The sequence below is a fragment of the Chaetodon trifascialis genome, chromosome 16 (assembly GCF_039877785.1).
Source record: "Chaetodon trifascialis isolate fChaTrf1 chromosome 16, fChaTrf1.hap1, whole genome shotgun sequence".
NCBI classification, from domain to species: domain Eukaryota; kingdom Metazoa; phylum Chordata; class Actinopteri; order Chaetodontiformes; family Chaetodontidae; genus Chaetodon; species Chaetodon trifascialis.
In genome coordinates this window covers 21812709-21832539 of record NC_092071.1, presented here as the reverse complement: position 1 = coordinate 21832539, position 19831 = coordinate 21812709, and the positions used below count along the sequence as shown (strand labels likewise).

The 19831-nt window shown below is 43.3% G+C and overlaps 1 protein-coding gene across 4 annotated transcripts in view; it reads right to left on the bottom strand.

Annotated features, from left to right (window-relative positions):
* The window catches only part of dscama (Down syndrome cell adhesion molecule a), a 100544-nt gene that overhangs the window by 21696 nt on the left and 59017 nt on the right, over positions 1 to 19831 (bottom strand). For all 4 annotated transcript variants that reach the window (XM_070982956.1, XM_070982958.1, XM_070982957.1 and 1 more), the window contains exons 4-11: positions 14217 to 14363; positions 13153 to 13431; positions 12626 to 12901; positions 11873 to 12169; positions 10298 to 10573; positions 8813 to 9091; positions 8395 to 8514; positions 5164 to 5343 (exon numbers count right to left, since the gene is read on the bottom strand). In XM_070982956.1, the coding sequence (XP_070839057.1) occupies positions 5164 to 5343; positions 8395 to 8514; positions 8813 to 9091; positions 10298 to 10573; positions 11873 to 12169; positions 12626 to 12901; positions 13153 to 13431; positions 14217 to 14363 (1854 nt within the window). The remainder of the gene's footprint in view (positions 1 to 5163; positions 5344 to 8394; positions 8515 to 8812; positions 9092 to 10297; positions 10574 to 11872; positions 12170 to 12625; positions 12902 to 13152; positions 13432 to 14216; positions 14364 to 19831) is intronic.

The window sequence follows — 19831 nt, the reverse complement described above, 5'->3', positions numbered from 1 at the left end:
TGTTAGGAAGAAGCGAGGATGTTGACAGTGTGTATACCAGTATGCTGCAATCCCAAACATGTCTATTCTTCATCCTAAGATTATTCATAGAGATCTGGTGCTGTATCTGAATAGATAATCATCACAATGCATAAACAAAGGACACATCAGCATTACAGTTTTTAGAAAAGCAAAGAATAACGGGCAGAGTGTGGAGTGTACAGAATGTTTACTGCACAGCACAATGTGTCTTTTATGTGGAGGTGAGGAGAGCCCTGTTCCTCCAGAACAACCCAGAGGGCAGTGATGATACGCTTAAGCCTGCAGGGGATTGTGGGGGATAGGCTGGCTGCTGATAGGCTACTCCCATGAGACAAAAGCCCCCTCTCCCTCCCTTCTCCCAGGCTCCCTTTCACCTGGCCAGGTTACCATGCCAACCAGCATCGGACAGTCTCTCCTCTCGCTCCTCTCCCCACCTTGCCTCCCTCCTCCCTCTCCTCCTTCCTCTCTCTGTCTAGTTTCCACTCTTAGAAAAAGGGCCATTTCTAGTAGCCAGGAATAGAACATGGACCTGCCATTGATTTTCACAGGAGTATGATGATGATTACACAATCACGCCCTGAATGTCGCAATGCAGGGCAAAAATAAAGACACAAATAGACAATTTTTCTCGTGTCTCTAACTGGCGCTGTCAGTGTGAGCAAAATTAACCAAAAGAAGGAATCAGGAGAATTAAAATAAAAGATGATTATAGCAGAATGGCTACTTCAGTGGTGGGCTATACGTCTGCAATCAAAGAAATAAAGCTGTGAGACCATCTGAGAGGTTCAGTCAGATGTGATATTTTCATTTGAGCCAGGTTGTCATTAACAAAAAGCATCAAGCTCCATTTTTGAAGTCACACAAACATTTTGCAAAAAGAAAATGATTGACAAAGATCATTTAGTCTATAACTGAGGTTGTGTGGTCGCTCACGTTTGCATTGCGTTTAAACTGTGTGACTTAACGTGATGCTCTTTTTCTTGGGTTTTCTGTTGAAGTATAGATTTGTTGATGTGCCACTATGTTTGATCAGCTGTTCAGTAATAGTCGTCTGACTACACTTTTTCATCCAATTATGAAAACTGTTACTAAAACTGTTGCTAACAATGTAAAATATTTTACTGAGATCCAGTGGATTTCTGGGGCTGTCAGAGTTTATCCAATAAATCATTTTTCAAACAATTTTTCAGTGCTGATAATTTCGACTTAAAAAAAAACCCTCTGGTGTGCTATCTTTTCTGCAGATGAGCTGGCATCATCAGCCATGCTGAGAGCACTGGGCTGCTAGTCTGCATTTCACCCCACATTGTGTCACTGGCTGCCTGGCTGGCCAGTGTAAGCCACAGGGCACCCTGGCTCAATGGGGCCACGAGGGCCAGACAAGAGAAGATGAGCTAGGATGCGTATAGCTCCCTGCCCTGGAGGCACACTGTAAGTGGGCGCTGGGGAAGCAACGGCGTGGATGGGGGGAAGGGAAGAGCTCTGTGGCAAAAGCACAAAGATGACTGGTTCACTGACCGCCTGCAATGTACTGAAATAATTCCCTTAGCTGCACAATTGGCTTGGGCATGGAGCATGATGCCAAATGTATGCCTGCAGACTGGGCAGGCTTCTGTGCAGGGGTGGGAGGGAGGGGGCTTGGATGCAGATGAGTAAATAAGATGAAAGAAATAGAGTTCAGAGGAATAGGGGACTTCCTTATGGTTCTCTGAAGGACGTTGTGCTTGAGAGACTGCTCAGTGACCACAAGACCATTTACCACTTCTCTTCAGTGAAGCCTCATTAAGTGCTCTGCCCTCATCACTGTGTCTGCCGACATTATGATGTCTAATAGGCTTGATTGGTCTTAATTGGCCCTGATAAACATTGAGTGGCTGTTGACTGACTCTGATAGCATCCGCTGTGGATTGGTAATGAATTGACTGAATTGCATCTGTTTTGGAGGTAGGGATGCTTGACTTGACATTGCATGAAAATCATTTGTTCCAGCTTCCACCTGCACCCAGTGTCATGACAGACCAAAAACTATTACCTACTACTACTGCTAAACTTGTGTAAGGAAAATAAACACAAACACAAGTGTATCTACACACAGTCACATATGCAGACATACACAACTTAATCCTGGTGCAGTGAGTGCAAGCAATTTCTACTGGCTGTTGTGGCGGTGTTCATACAGGATGATGCATGGTGTATTACGACGAGACATTAGCCTATGCACAGACACTCATAACAATGAAAGTGCCAAGCTAGGACATCACAATGGCTGCAATTCATTTCCCGGGGAGTCCACCACAATAGCCTGGCAGAGCAGGATCTATCTAAACCACTGCATTAGCCGCCTGGCCCATTATTCTTTTGTAATGGCTCCACTGTGCTGCACTGTATCTGTGCCTTTACATTATGTCTTTGCACTAATGTGTGCAGTGCTTTGTGTGCAAATGTTTGTCTTTGTGTGTACCTCTGAGATTGTTTGCTCACCTGTGTCACATATATGGCCTGAGAGCATCTTCACTATGCATGTGTCTATACTATACATCTCAGAGTTTCTGATTGAATCTATTGATTTTCCACTGCTTGTTTACTGATACATCAAGCCACACTTGGACAGCCAATAATACACAGCGAAGATCATACTATCCATCACGTGAGTACTTCAGCATGTGTCAGCTTGTGTGCCTCCATAATTGGCTCCTAAGCCTCTTAAGTAGCTGCCACTGCTCAAGTGGTGTAGGCTGGCCTGGATAAACAACATAGAAATGGCACAGAGTGTACAGAACATCACATTGTCCAACAGTACTGAGCATTACAGCCTCCGAAGTTATAGCGGATCGTACAGGCGCAACACTGTGTCTATTAAGCACATGGAGAGGCTTTAAGGGTTAATGAGCTAGACACACACACACACACACACACACACACACACACACACACACACACACACACACACACAAGAGATAGGATGAGGTATGGCTCCCCTGGCGCCCAGGGAGATTCAGGTTACTACAGAGAGCGAGAGACACAAATAAGGACAGCACAACTATCACAACAACAGCCTAACACTTGAGGAGCAGAGCATGCACCTGAGAGACTGCTGACACACACATACACAGACAATTGCAGTGTGTTTGTGTTTCCATGATCATATGTTGTTCAGGATGCGGTTAAAAAACAAAAATAGTTCTTAAATTCTGTGAGATGTCTTACAAAGTGACACACCACACCTAGAAGAGGACAGTTTTTTGTACTGTGAAAACTGTGCCAAATGCTGCATGTCCTCATACAGTAAACACGTTATGTGACTCACAAGGATTGTGGTGTAGTCTACAGATTTTGATGGCTGCAGTCTATTCTGCAGGATAATTTATGCCAATTATTCTGAGCAGGGTACAAAGACATTTTTTCCACAGAGAGTCTCTCCACTTGTTGCAGCTGTCAATGGGGTTTGTATTTTCTTTGTCAAATCAAAGTGCTCAATTGCCTGTAGTGCCATGCAGTGCTCCGACAGCACTCTGATTGGCCTGCAGATTATACAGGATGTTGTCACTGTCGTCAGATTTTGCTAAATAAAAAAGAGCTAAACAACGAGGAGAACATATGATTCAATCAATGCTACTTTATTATTATATTATTATATTTTTATTATTATTTAATGTAAGTGCATAGAAGAAAAGCAATTAAGAAGCTTGCTTTTAAGTTGAGGACTGAAGAACTTTAAGAGTGAGAACCTCTTTCTTAGTTAGAAGCAAGAACTTTTCACTGCTAGCATCCTGCAGTGGGGTTAACAGAGTATTACAAAAACACTTCAAAGGGATATATTCATAGATATTTAATTGTAAATCACACTAGAATGACATAAGGGACTGTGCTGAGAGTTGCTGCCACTGCGTCTCTGTGTAAGTATGTTTGTCTGTGAGGGCGCATGATAGGCTACAGTCAGACAGGAGGGGTCATGAAGGAGTGGTACCCTATTTGACTGTGGCTGGCAGACAGTGAGACACTCAGCAGGGAGTACTCTGGTCTGGCTTGATAAGAGCCACAGGGGCATAAGCCACATCTAGCAATGACTGATCAAAATGAGCACACAGCCACAGCAGACTGGCAGGAGATCACATACACACACACACACACACACACACACACACACACACACACACACACACACACACACACACACACACACGTAAACACACGTAAACACACGCAAATCCACAATCACAAGCAACTCATGGAACTGAATGATTCTGTGGAATTCAGATACACGTTACTTGTGACATATGTCATCTGTCAAATCCCAGCTTCCAGCATCTTTATCTTGGGGAAGCTTTGGTGAATTAAATCATACATTAGACTCTTGTGGTTTATTAAGTGCTCTTTCAACGTAATCCTATCAAAAAAAGTTGATTCTGTGTCATGTATGCAATGATTGTGTTTGTACAGGACACACTTAAATAATATCAAAACATCTGTTTTTGGTCCTGGTCACAATCTCTAATTGGATAAAATATGTAAAATGTAAATCCACAGCTGTGCTTCATGTATGTGTAAGCATGATGGTTCACTATAATATTGGTGAGTAAAAAATAGAGAGAAGATGACATGGTTGGGAAATGGACATGATAACTCCAAGCCCCATTCCCATCCCTCAGCCCTCCTTTCCACATGGCATCTCCTGCCTGCATGCAGAATTCAGGGCTTAATGGAGGGGAGTTAAGTCTTTGGTCACACAGCGGATAAATGCTGCACTTTCTCCAAAAGATGTGGTAGCTGTGCCCGTTGCTTTCGTGGGATTCATTCAGGCAGAAAGCACAGAGGAAGCACCATGACGGCATCTTGCTGGTGGCCTGACTGTCACAGACAAAGCCGACTCCAGTTCAACTCACTTAACCTCTGTGCGTTAGTGTTAACTTTTTCTTTAATGTTACTAGCAGCACTAAGCATGAACAGCCAAAGGATGGAAAAGGAGAGTTGACTAGACAAAAGTGTGACTAATTATTTGTGGAACGCTGACTATAAAAGAATACACTACATACATAACATCCAGACATAGCCACATGCAGACACCACTATCTATAGCACCTTAAAGGCGAATTTTAAATTCACATTCTCAGGTTTTAGGTGATGTTTTCCCATGAGACTTACTTTTGACATTGAGATACATGGACTTGCTGACATCAGCTCCAACATCATTGCTGACTCGACACAGGTAGAACCCACTGTCTTCCTCCAGCACATGCTTGATGAACAGAGAGCCATTGACCAGCACCTCGATCCGAAAGCCTGAGTTGAGGGCGATGGGTTTGAATTGAGGGACCCCGGCGCCTGTCAGAGAACACAGAATGAGAATGGATCCAAGCACAAGAAAACACACACTGGCTATTTAATATTTTATTCCTTTACCTCAGGAATATCTAAAAGCTTAGCATTAGTCCAAACCCAATCACTGAAACTAAAACCTTACTACAATTTGTCTTTTATAAAAAGGGTGGTGCATCAATTTTGGATGACCTTACATGCCAACACACCTTAAACAGATGGTCTTAAATTAGGTTGGGGAGAAAGACATTGAGGGGTTATTGAAGAACAACAGTGGAATGAGGCCATATCATGTTGGCATACCTCTGCTCAAGAAGTCCAAATGCTATTAATCATTTCTAAGATCCTCAGTCAGTGGCCTCCTAACACAATGGCTCTGCTTAAACTAAGAAGATAAAGATTTAAGTTTGTGGTGTCATTAGGAGGTTGAAACAAGGGTATACATGCTATATGACTGTGACAAGGTTGAGGATTTATGGAGAAAAATAAAGTCTTTCAGAAATGAGTTGTTTGATGTGTCACTGTTTGGGTATTATACCTGAGAATCTACAGATGAGTGGCTACAACAACCTGTGGTGCTGCATTGTGAGAAAATGAAAATTATTGCTGTTATGGCCGGCCTGACTTTGTTCTGGGTTTTTGTTGTCTGTTTGCACTTTTTCCCTTCTGTGTGACTCCCCAGCCTGCTTTTCCCTCCACACCTGTCCTGCACCAGCACTGTCTTGTTCCCAGTGTTTTCCCTGGCCAATCAGCTCTATCCCTCGTCTCCTGTTTCATTCAACTCATTCCCCTCACCTGTGCTTCTCTGCCAATCTCTCCACCTGTGCCTCATCCCCTTAGTTTAGTTTACATTTTTGTCCAGTTTTCAGTTCAGCTCTGCTCTTACAGTACTGTGACAGAATGACTTAACCAGAAATGGACCCAGCAGACATGAAAATTCTCCTTTTGTTTGAACAGGACAATGGACATTAAGGATAAAATGAGGGCCATAACCTTCTTCGAAGCAGCAATCTACTCTAAGCCCCAGTTTTTTGAAGCTCCTGGCATGGCTTAGCTGTTATCTGGGACTGATAATCTTAGAAAGACAATGCTGGTCAGTCTGGATTTCTCCAGTAGCTCTCATGCTGGGCTTAGAATGGAGCCTGACAGCCTGCCAACGAGTTTACTAGCTTCCAGTGTGCACCTCCGCCAGCAAGCATCCAGCCTGATAGCAACCAGTCTCCACTCCTGCTTGCTAGCAGCCAGCCCGCTAGTGTCTGGTCTATACTTTGGCCTGCCAGCATCCAGGCCACTGGCCTCCAGTCTGCATCACTGTATGCTAGCCTTCAGCAAGCTAGCTCCTAGCCAGCACTCCCATCAGTTAAGCTTGTGTTTGGGAGCCTGCATGCTTCCTAACCTGAGCCAACCTCCCAGACCACTAACAGCCAGCCAGACACTCTCCGGGTGGCTAACCCTCTGCCAGCTCCAGCTCCTGAGTTAGCTAGCCACCAGCTTGCTAGTCTCCTGCCCGTTCCTGACTTGGCTGGCCACTGGCCTGCTAACCTCCTACCAGCTCCAATTTCTGAGTCAGCAAAAAACAAGCCTGCCAGCCTCCCACCAGTTCCTCTTCCTAAGTTGACTAGCTTCCTGCCTAATTCCCAGGAGTCTCCTTTCTGGAGAACCTATTAAGGTGCAGGGCTCTCAAGTTTTGAACTGCTGCTCAGTGCGTACGCACAGAAGCCACCACACATCATGTAATTGACCACGTGCAGCTTGAACAGAAAAAAAGTTGAGAAAAAAAAAGCGGCAAGGCAGGAGACGGTTCCAATTCAATTTCAAAGAGCTGTTTCCTTGGCGATCAACACATGACAAATTTCTCTAACTGTTCCACTACAAGAAATAGCGGTGCAACTTGGTGGCCGTTATCCTGGTAATTTCTCTGTGTGAGAAATACAAGGTGTGGCGTGTGAGCGTGTGAATGGGTTGAAATGCGTGTGTATCACGCCCAATGTGTGAGACTTGAGACCCCTGAAGACGACCCCCACAAGAAAGTGAGACCTCCTGTCATCCAGCTCCCTGGTCTCTATTCTGCTGGACCTCGCTCTAGAGCCAGACAACCTCCAGAATGCTAGCCTCCAGCGAGTTGACCAGTTGGCTACCATGGAACCAGCCAGTTCCCTGCCTGATCCTGCTCTGGAGCCACAATCTGGGAAGCCCTGTACTGTGGAGGCCCCCTCACCCAGTGGCATGGAGGTCCCATTGCCCAGCACCCCTGGCTGCCCTCCACTACAGCCTTGCTTGTCATGAATTCATGAATTCATGTTGAAGCTAGTCAGTTGGCCCAAGTTGTATCCAGTTCACAGGGTACTACAAAGGATAGGCTGACATTATTCATTGAAGTTAATAACAAAAAGCTAACAATAAGTTAACCACTGTATATGGTTATCAATATGTTAACAATGACACAAACTAGCGCTGGGCATAATGTAGTCATGACTGTAGTTTAAACTTGAGCATGTGCAAGTCTAAAACCCACCTTCTACATTTTTGTGGGTACAATGTGTCAAGAATTGTTTAAACTCATGTTTGAAAGCTGTGGGTCTGTAAACTGCTCTTTCTAAAACTACGGAGGCTCTGCAGGATGATCTTTCTATGCGTTCTTGAACATCTCATCCAAACTATCACACTCACCACTGCACATCCTAATACCTAATAACTAAGTAATGTCGGAACTGACAAGAATGAGAGCAGTCCTTCTCTTTTCAAAAAACACTTTTATTGTGTCCAGCTGGAATTAGATAAATTAAGTATAGTAGCTACATAATCTTTCAGCTAGTTCTTACTTTCAGATAAACAAAAAGCTCTTCCTTGAACTGCTGCTGTGTCTAATCTCACAGTGCTTGTTTGGACTTGAGGTGGGTGTTCTTATGCATTCAACCTCAAGGCTGTGGACATTATGTCTGTTGTGCTGGCTTTTGCAAATTGATCATCTACTGCAGAGAATAAGCTTACTTGAGGACAAAAAAATCCTGACATACATTTCAGCATATTAACATGTGTGTCATGCTGTGCATTTACCTTTAGAGTACTCCCACTGTATGGTAGGAACAGGATAGCCTTCTGCTGAGCAGTTTAGTATCACTGCCTTTCCGTAGATGCCATCTTGGTCCTTAGGTTGCACCACAAATTTGGGAGGAACTGCAAGTCAAGCAGAAATTTCTCATTGTGGTTCATTGTGATTTTCATAGTAGTTGGTAGAAAAAAGATCAAATCAAAATCAAGGAACAATATTACCTTAAAAATAGTAACTGGGTGGCCAATTTCTAGTCATTTGAAAATCTGATGACACTGACAGTGATCAATATCTTATCGGTCATCAAGATCTCGGCCTGTAACTCACAGCATGTTTCAGTAAAATCACACCCCTAATCTTTTCCTTTTGATTCTTCTCATCAACACTACCGAACTTCTCCCACCCATCTTAACCTCTCCTCACCTCGGACGATGAGCTGGCTCTGGTGCTCTACGGCGGCAGCCTGGTTGCGTGCAATGCAGGTGTAGTTGCCATTGTGCATCAGTGTGAGGTTGGAGATACGTAGGGAGCTGGTAAAATCTATGTTGTCTATGGTGACACCCAGGCTGGCTGGGATTGACCGACCGTCCTTCTGCCAGGTGATGAAAACGGGTTGGTCGCCAGACATGACTACACAAGGGATGAAGACTCGCTGGCCGATGGAAAACCGAGGGAACTCAAATGGCTGGATTGTAGGTGGGACTGGGGAAGAGACAAGTACATTCATTGTCACCTCAAAAGCTTTTCAAAACATGTCTAGAATTCAAATTCAACACTAGCAAATGTTGCTCAAATCAGTCACAATTCAGGTGTGTATCAAAAAACAACAGGGCTGAGCTACTTTATATAGAATTCTGATAGCAACAGATCACAATTTTCCCTTCATCACCTTGTTCCCAATATTAAAACATTATGCTTTGATTTTACAGGAATGAAGGAAATTTATTACCTCTCCTAATGTAGAGCGGCTGAAATCTCTCTCAAACAACATGCATATAGCATTCTCTCTCACTCTCTTTTGCTCTCTAGGGACACTGTAGCCATCGTGAGAACCAGATGCTTTGGAAAATTAATGATTTAAAATAACACTGGAATAAGCAGCACTTCAGCGCTTATTTAATTCACAACAAAATAGGCATAATAGGCTCCTGGGGATTCCCTCTCGGCAGCGGTGGAATGCTAAGCAGCCGAGAGGCAAATTAGCCGAGGCGGAATGGCGGCATAGCTTTGTCTACACTGTGTGATTTTCCCCCTCGCACACTCCTTAGCATGTCAAGACCCGCCACGGGTGGGGGGTGGGGGGGTGGGGGGCATCCGACATTTCATATTATGCAGCGTCATTGAAGAAAGAGAGCCATCTGAGGTTATCATCATCTGGCTCAGCTCACTGCCACTGCATATTCAGATGCGCCCCAGACAAGCTGGCCGGGATGATGGAAATGGTGCTTTGCTATCAGTGACATGAAAGTGTTTTTTTGCAGGTTGTGATCTACAAAAATAGCCCTGCATATCTGTGTTTTCTGTGACAAAGGAAGGTTGATACTACGGTGATGCTTTAATGTATCTTTTAAATATGATGTGTAGTGTGCACAGGAGACAGAAAGACACAAGGTCAGTGCGCAAACTGATAAAATCATTCTGTCTTAGTATCCACAGACTGAGAGATAATGATGGATTACCCGTAAATGTACTCAATAAATACTGGGATACAGTGTGAATGCACTGTATTTTTTAAATACAACTGCTTACTTGACACTTCAGATTGGTAATAATCCTGATTACACCCATGATTACACACAGCTACAGTAACCGAATCTTACGCTGTTTTTCTAAATACAAAGTCCAGTCTTACCATCCAGTGAATGTCAATGAACTGTAACTAAAGACAGTTACGACTGAGGTTCATACCTTTCACAGTAACATAGACGCTCTGGTGTGTGGAGAGCTGAGGCTGCACCAGCACATTACATGTGTATTCTCCTTCATCCACATCCTTCTGCACATCAAACAGCTTGAGGGTGCCATTGTTCTCGAAGGCCCGCTGGCGGTGGTTGTATGGCAGCAAATTGGAGTCCTTGTACCACTTGATGGAGTAGTACGGGTAGCCAATGACACGGCAGTGGATGTACATGTCCCGGCCAGCGATGGCAGTGAGGTTTTTCATTGGTCTGATGCTGGCAGGCCCTTGAAGGACACATTGGAGAGACAACTCTCTTAAAATGATTTTGAGGCAGGGGGGTGGTATAAAAGATAGCTGTGCTGTGTTGTGTGTGTTTTCAAGACACCACAAAGTTTACATGCCTTGATTAATTCCGATAGAAAGAAATCAAAACATTACCACAATTTATTTAGATGTTTAAGACTGCCTGACTAAGACATCCTTGTAGTGAGGAAATCAGGCTCAGTCATTACCAGTGGATACATTCTGCTCTATTTCCTTCTTATCAAATGTGCTTTTTGCCTTGTCAAAACCAGGGACTCGTGAACCCTTCTATTTGTGCCTGTAGTGAATATTACCTTTCGCTCCCACCTCTTTGGTGCCGAATGTGATTGCCTCTGACAAGCATTAGAGTGGAATGTTCCCTTCCTCCACTCATGAAGCTATTATCAAAACCATTACTCATGTTACCGGCTTTCGTGCACACTTGTGAAAAACCAACAGAATAACCAATAGGCTTCCATAGCTCAGGGTCTATCAGGGAAATGGACTATTAGGCTTCTCTTTAAAGCGCTGTAGAAGACAGTTTAACTAGGCTCTGTAGTGTACTTTGAGCACAAGCATATCCTGGGTTGCTACTCTCTTTAGCACGATTAAGGAGCCAACGATGTGAGAAACAGTCATTACACTTTCTCCGCAATGGCACCTGTGGAGATTTATCTTCATTGCTTGGCTGCATTCAGCATCCATGGACCCTCGCTTAAGGGCTAGAGGATCGCCCTATTTAGCCTTACAACATGCAAGAATGAACACAATCAAATTAAACCAATCAGTGTTCAGAAAGCACTTCCCTCTCTGCAATAGAGAAATACTAATAGCCTTGCACCAAGCACAGAAAGCCTGAGCAGCCCAGTATTACTACTACATGACAACAGCAATCCAGCTAACCATGTCCCTGTGGAGAGCAGATAGCATTACAGTCGTACAGATGAGCTAACGGTAAATCACACTAATGTCATCCCAATATAAAGCTATCAGCAGGTGTTGGCAAGGAAGCAGGGCATTAGAAAAGTAAATGCTGACACCAGTAACTGATGGTCGGAGGTGCTACTACAGGAGGCTGTAGAAATGCTCTCATTCTGCAGTTACAAAATCAGGTTTCTAAATGTGACAGAAACTAGCAACACTCTTGACAAACTTAGTCAGGCATTCTTTCAACATCTGCACATCTGGGCCAATTAAAAAAATGTATAAAAACAGAATAAATCAAGACATGCTCATGTGTGTATGTGATGGTGTGTTGGAAGAGTTGATCTGACAAGCACCTCTTACGTTTATTCGCGCCTGGTAGGAAACTGTCCCGGCCGAGTTGTTGCAGATGCAGCGATACACCCCTCCGTCAGGCACCTGGGTCTGGCTGATGTTGAGGTGGCTGACCACATGGCCCTCAGTGTTGGTGTAGTGGGAGATGCGGTGGCGGCTGTCCCGTACCACGGGTTCGTCATCCAAAGTCCACGTTACCCGGGGCTCCGGTGTGCCCTTCACCGTGCACGACAGCGACACAAACTCATTGATGTTGTAGACCTTCTCACTGAATGAAGCCAGAATCTTGGGGGTGCCATCTGGGCAGTGGAAGGAGATACACAGGGCAGGATACATTTTATTATTACATGCTATTAGCATCAAAATAGATCCTTTTTTAAATAAAAATCTAGTCATAATTAAAACTAATTTGCCTTTTCATTGCAATACTTTCATATCTGCTGTATAAAAAGCATAATCAGACTGTAAAGCAGATTAATACAGGTCCCTTCGCTGGCTCCACAACATCATTGATTATCAATACTCTTCTTATAATGGTGTGGTCATGGGAGGCAGACACTGCAGCAACTCAGTTTGCGTGACAGTAAGCAAGCCTCCTTCAGAAAATCTAATAAAGCAAAGCTGTACTGCAGCACTCAATATCACATACATGTCTAGATTTAAACATGAACACATAAGCACACAGTTTGGATTCGCGTGTTCATACACACATACCTGTAGATAAACAAAGAGATTATACATTCATGCATTCTGACCTTCCAGTATGACTTGAACAAAGTCCTGGGCGGACATCTTGCCATGTCTGGCAAAGCACTGATAGGCTCCTCCATCACTCTTGGCCATACCAGCCATAACCAGATTCTCCCTGTTCTGGCCTGTCATGCGAACGCTGTTACTTGGGTAGATGAGCTCCCCGTTGCGGTACCAGGATAACTGGTACTCCTCAGAGCCAGTCACACTGCAGGACAATGAAACCTGGCTTCCCACGCTGCCCTTCACCTTCCGTGGGCTCACCACGACTTTCAGAGGCTCTGTAGGTTAGGGGTATAAGAGATCAGCAGCTGTTTTTAACCGAGAACTGGAATATTTGCTTTTATTTGTTTTCTGCAGTTCTAACAAAGTATCAGAATACTACCAAAAAAAAAAAAAGAAAAAAATAACATGTAGCACTCTAAAAATCTGAAGCAGCATATTTTGATTCTTAGCTTGTTCCTGTTTTAAAGCATCATCCCACTGATAAAAATCAACCCTGATGACTTGCCACCAGCCCATGGGCACTGACCTTTTACCTGCAGCCTGCCAACCACCTCAGCATTTCCATATCCGTTCCACACCTCACACACATACGTCCCTGTGTCGCTGGGCTGGGCTCTCTCTATCAGCAGGCCTGTCACACTCTGCCTGAAGCGTGTGTCGGGCTCCAGCGGCCGGTTGTCCTTTAGCCAGCGGTATTTGGGTGCGGGGTGACCAGAGGCCTTGCAGGGCAACTCCACTCGATGAGATGCCATCACCTCACGACGCTCAAAGCTGTCCAGGATGTGGGGCGCTGAGTTGGTGGGGTCTGCAGGTGCAAAACAGGATATTGTCAGAGGTTTGAGTTATTTTTGTTGTTTGATCTCTTCTGAACAATTTTCAGTCCCAAATCCTGACATATATCATGTAATTAAATGTTTTATTTACCCTCATAATTCTGGTTTCTGGCAAAAGGTTAATATGTCTTGCTGCTTCATGGTTATCATGGTGGCTCAATCCGAGCTAACCTTGATGGCACCGTCAGGGCCACATTTTAAAGCTCGGAACCACAGAAGACACTCCACAGATGTTTTCAAGGGTTGAGCAGAAATACTGCTGATGAGTAAGAGGATATTCATGAGTGTCCCTTTATGGTTTAAGGAAAGGGAGGGCATCTTCTGTCCTGAAGCCTGAAGCCTGTCCTGTCCCGAAACTGTGTTCACAGATCTAATGACCTTTATCACATGCCATCCCCTCTTTAATTCATGTGTTCCTTCCTGTCACTCTCTATTCTATTCACATTATCTACATCTTTTTTAGGCAAGTACAAATTTATTTCCATATGGTCCTCTGTCATTTAGCACACATCATTTTTGAAACCAACCAAAATGAACAGTTATACCCAAAACTAAATGAAATACAAACAAATATTAATAATAAGAGAATTAGGTTTCATACTTTTTATAGTTGACGTCTTTTTTATGGTTCACATTTGTTTGTTTACTTGTGCTGTGTCATTTATAGTCCAGCATAAATATCATCCACTTCCTAAAAGGTTAAGAAAGTCCAAAGTATCCAGTGTGGAAAGGATGAATATTTTGGAGTTCCTCTTACCTGAGACAATGAGGCGGGCGCTATTGCTCTGTCGGGTCTCCCCTGTGTACCGATGACGCGTCATACATCTGTAGTTGTACAACCCGTCTTCCATTTGCACATCCAGGATATACAAAGCTCCCGTGGATGTGATGAGAAACCGTGACACTGGAAATAAATAAATAAAGCCTGTTAAGTCACTGTACATCACTGATGTATGGTGCAATTGTAAACAGTAACAGTACAGGTGTTAACAAAACTATTAAACCTAAGTAACATTCAAAAAGACAGCTCCTATGAACACTCTAACTGCCTGTGGGCCAATCAGCACCAAATATTCCCCCATCATGTGACCTGTAAGTGCTGTTCTTTGCCTCTGGTCAGTCAGTATGATGTTGAACATTCTGCAAAAGCTGTTGCTTGTAGATTCTCTACAAAACACATCTTGAAGACTGTGTATGGCCTGCAGACTGAACCTTCTCACCAGAGTGCAGAATCCATCATTTCTTCTCATTTCATTAGTCCCCACTGACTTTACCTACAGTTTGATTTTCTGGTGCAACAAGAGCTTGATACAAAGAAATATTGTGTAGTGTAAGTGTAGTGTGAATATTCACTTTATACAACACAATTACCACTATAGACATTCTGAATGACAAAATGAGAGAACATATTGCCTCCCACTGATGAAGGTAGAGACTCTGGAGCAAACGCAAATATCACCCATCACCAATTATTACCTTGTTCTGACCAGTAATATTGGACCCCCACAAGCAACCAGTGTAATCCTGAAAATGCCCCCAAAATCTATCTAGGGGTGTCTGGAACACTGTTTGTGACACATGAAATGAATAAACAAAGTATCATTGCCTCCAGATTTCATCGCAGGGGACAACTAGCGTTTTACAACAAGTAATATTCTGCAGTCACACAGTGTGAGAAGAGAGCATAGTGTGTGTGTTCATTCGTATACACCTAGAATCACTACCTTACACATTCTAAAGGAAGAAAACACAGAAAATCCAATTTTGAAGTCTCTTAGCAAATATTTGCAAGTCAAGTGAGGTACGCAGTTCTGTGTGATTGTAGTCACCGAACATCTGCTGGAGCCCATTTAGCTCAGCACAGCTCTGAGGCACTGTGACAAGGCTGTGTTGTGTAGCGGAGTAACACAGCTCGTTATCATGTAGCTCATCGCTCTCTTTTCTCTCTCTCTCGGGGGAAACTCTCCGTCTCTCTCTCTCTCTCTGTTTCTCTTTCTTTCTCTGCTCCAGACTAAAGCGCAGGGAGCCAGGGATCACAGAGCGCTTTGATAAGGCATGGCTGTGCAGGTCGGATGTGCTAATATCATGCTGATGTTATGCTAATTTGTGTGAACGCATGGAAGTGGAGAGAGGTAGTCAGTGTTTATGAGGAGTGATGTGTGCTATAGCCGGTGGCTGCCGGGGTATTCCATGTCACAGATGATGGAGAAGCCAATCTGGGACAGGGATCAAATGGGGCCGCCGTACATTGAGGGATTCTGGCAATATTGGTAGAGATATCATAAGCAGACTTTATGGGGTGTTGAATTACTCTCATTTAGCCCTGTCAGGACAGTTTAACACAGATTAATACTACTGGTACGGGCCTTGCACAGTGCATGCTAAAATTATATAAAGAGGACTAAAGGTGCAAGCTGTGATCATTGTGTTTAAGTTGTTGTCTGCAACAACCCAACAATAAAATCATTAATTATAGCAAATATCATCAAATGACATTTGTTCACTCTCTAAACAATATTTGCTCTAAACAACACAAAAAATCTGATGGTGATCTGCCACTTAAGAAAGAGGAACTCTTTCAGCACAAAATGAGCCAAATTTTTGGAAAGATTTGGAAAAGGATCTTTGAATATCTTACAGTCGCACACAGTGGATGGAGTGAACGAAAGGACTTTGAATGTGTTTACAGATTATAGTAGTGGTGTAATAAGTAAGGGATGAATGAAAGGACAGAAAAAAATGGGAAACAGAGAAGAAGAGGGACCAATACACAGAGGAGGATAGTGAAGATGCTATTGTAAGCAAGTGATGACCTAGTTAGAAATGAGAGACCATGGATTTGATATCCTGAAGGGGTTTTTCCACGCGTGGTCGAGATGTTCTAGTGTGACAGACAACCAGTGGTAAAATGAGGGGGACAGGAGAGGTGGTACAAGCCATACGTGTGTGTCTGTAGTCCTTCATATAACCACGTAGACAAGCCTATAGAGTATTATCAAATTTGAATTTTGCTGGTAGCAGATGTAGTTCATTTTCAAGGACAGAAACAATTCAGAGAAAGCAGATATCAAAGGAAGAGGGAGAAGAGGCTGTCTCTCCAGTCTTTCCTTTCTCATTTTTCCATCTTCTTCCCCCCTCTTTCCCTCTGAAAGTTGTCTGGCATCAAAAGTTGACAAGGCAGGCTTATGAATGAGAGGAGCTTTCATTAGAACAGACTGTCTGTCACTGTAACAAAAGGCCAGGGTTGGGAAAGGGGAGTAAGCCTGTGTTTTGAATGCACATTAAAACAGACACACACACACACACACACACACACACACACACACACACACACACACACACACACACACACACACACACACACACACACACACACACACACACACACACATTTACGAGTGTATGTGTGCTTGTCTCTTGTCTATCGGCGAACTGGCTGTGGATTATAACTGAATTTCTCACTGAGTAGATTCAGATCTTAGTCTATGTTTTATAATGGAAAAATCGTAGTTTCCAATATCAGTTTAAGAGATGGACTTCTTTGCTGTCTTGTCAAGAAAATTAATGTAAAAAACTGATACATGTCTGCATGCTACTTACAGAGCATGAAGACAGTTAGCTTAGCATTAAGAATGGAAGTGAGGTGAAACAGCTAGCCTGGCTCTGTCCAAAAGTAAAAAGTTTGCCCACCAGCACCTCTGAGGCTCAAACCACAACTTTATGTTTTTTCACTTTGAGTTTTTGGCGTTAAGAGTTAATTAGTGAGTAAGGCTAGCTGTCTCCTCTGTCGTTCAGTATCTTCCCACCTCCTGCCTTCAGCTTCATATTTAGTGTACTGACACAAGACAAGTAGCAAACAGTGAAGAAGCATCTTGGCACTCTTTTCCAATTTGCCTCCATTGTATAAATACATACATCATACAATACATACACATACATCATCACAATGGTTTGAACCAAAACTCCTGAAAAAGAAAATTTGAACAGCTTCTAGGGAAACTCTTGTCCACTGTAGTGCCTGACACTTTGCAAACACAGTTAAGCATCTATTGAGCAGGAAGTAAATTACAGTGTGAGTAAAAACATTTTTTTGGACCATTAAAGAAGGCGGTTGGTTGGAATTAATTCAAAATATAAAATAAATGTCCAGGACAGTTGTATGTGGTCACATTGTTGATTCTTTGTTACCCTCCATTTCTTTCTTCTCAGAACCAGCTTGTGCTCACTACCAACAAACAGAATTGATTGTTTTACACAGAGCTGCAGGCCTACAGTGCTGTATTATATGTGCATGTCCTTGTAAACTGAGGGCATTTCTGTTTATTCTCGTACCACTGCAGTTATCTCAAATCCCACTGGCTTGTGTGTCTGCATATTAAAGCTTTTGTGTGTGTGAACGCATGCGTTTCTGTGTGTGTGTGTTTATGCAGCATGCAGCTGCATGGAGGAATGGTCAATAATAACGATCGAAGGCGCTCCACTACGCTTTACCCTGCTCCTCTCTGCTCCACCTACTGCATACTAACACTGCCTGAGAGACAGCCTGCACTGTTCTTGCACTCGTGTGTTAACATGCTCGTCATATGTGCATGCGTTTGTGTCCACACCTGGGTGCATTAGTGTATATTTCTGAAACTATGGCTTCATTTCACCACAGGTGGCTTGCTGGCCTACCAGTCTTCTACTCTTCCCTTCCTCGGCCCGCCCAGCTGCTTTGGCATCGGAGGTGACACAAACACAAGTCCCTTTCTGTGGATCCACACTCAATAGCTTCAATTAATCCCCATATAAGCCACGCTGAGCCTGCAAGTAGACTCTTTGTTCATTCAAATAGGGAGGCCTTGCAGTGCTACTGAAAACTAAATTGCATGTGAGACATATTGTATAATAGTAACAGTAAGAAAAAGCTCAATCCATACAACAATACTACTGTTGCACCCCAAGGACTGCTTGCATTAGTGTGGATGTGTCATTAATGTGGACACAAACGTTGACCCGTGGCAGGGACTACGAGAGAAGGATTTCCAATAAGGTGGAACACAATGACACACGATGACATAGTTGAGCACTTTAAACTACACTTGCTGGGCGACCATCTGCCTCAAAACAGCTGAAAGAGTTGCCTCAGTTGCCTGAGTCATTTCAATATTCTATAATTGAGACATGAGCGGAGGAGAGATGAGATGGGAGGAGGGAGAGAAGAGATAGTGAGAGCAAGCAGGAGAGAGAGAGAGAGAGAGAGAGAGAGACAGAGAAAATAAAGGATCAAGAGGGAAAGAGCACCTCTGGGATACAACCACTCTCTGTCATCTAAAATGACTTACAAATTAGCTTACAGCTATGCGCTCCCAGTGAAGGAAAGAAAAAAAACCCCACAACTTTCATATGCTAATTCAAGATCATGGCTAGGCAGAGCAATTATCAAAAAAAAAAAAAAATGTCAGCCCTGTCTGTCTGACAGATCTGAACAGGAACCCAGTACCTCTGTCTCCATTTCTTACACTATGTCTGTTTTCCTCCAACTAAATATGCTGTTGAAAAAGCACTGTACTTCCCATGATGTAAAAATATCGTGACAATGAATACTGACTTGAGTATACCTGTGCATGTCTTAGTATTATTACTAAGTACTATGTTAACAAAGAAAATACTGTTCAAACATGGGAATAGCCTAGTAGTACAGATCCCACTGCCACATCCCTGTCTCCGTTTGTTAACTGAGAAAAAATTATCATTTTCTCTTATGACCTTGAAGAACCTGCAATCCTCTGACTGAAGAACTTTGAACGGTCTGACCTATCAACACCAACAGTCTGGACGCCACTTACGGGAAACCCGTGGAGTCAGCTAAACAATGCAGATAAAAATTGCTTTCTCATCACTCTGCGGCAGTGTCCCCACTGTGCAACTGTCTTGGAGTGTATTAGCAAGTGCAGTGAGGTCCCCGGAGACAGCCGGGGCCTATGGTATCACTGTAACCTTGGCCACTCAAAGTCATACAGCTTGACAAAAAAGACAATCCATGCTGCTTGTACAGCTGCACACTAACAAACCAACACCTATCTGCATCGAGAATTGATTTTACAAAGTCTTCTTGAGGTGGCAAATAAGTAGAAAAAGAGAGCGTGTGTGAGGTGATTGGGTAGATAAGCTTGTGCTTTCCACTTCAAATAATTCCTTTTGAAAATGTGCCTTAACAATGTCTTTTAAATTCAACCCAACAACTGAACATACTATAATTAATTAATCAGCTGAACATAAAGCAGAGTGTGTCTTGGAGAATATCTTACTGAGGTGGTTCAGTGAGTGTAGATGGCAAAGGTGTTGCAGAGTTGCATTCTCTACAACAAAAGTAGTATGTTTTGCTCAATA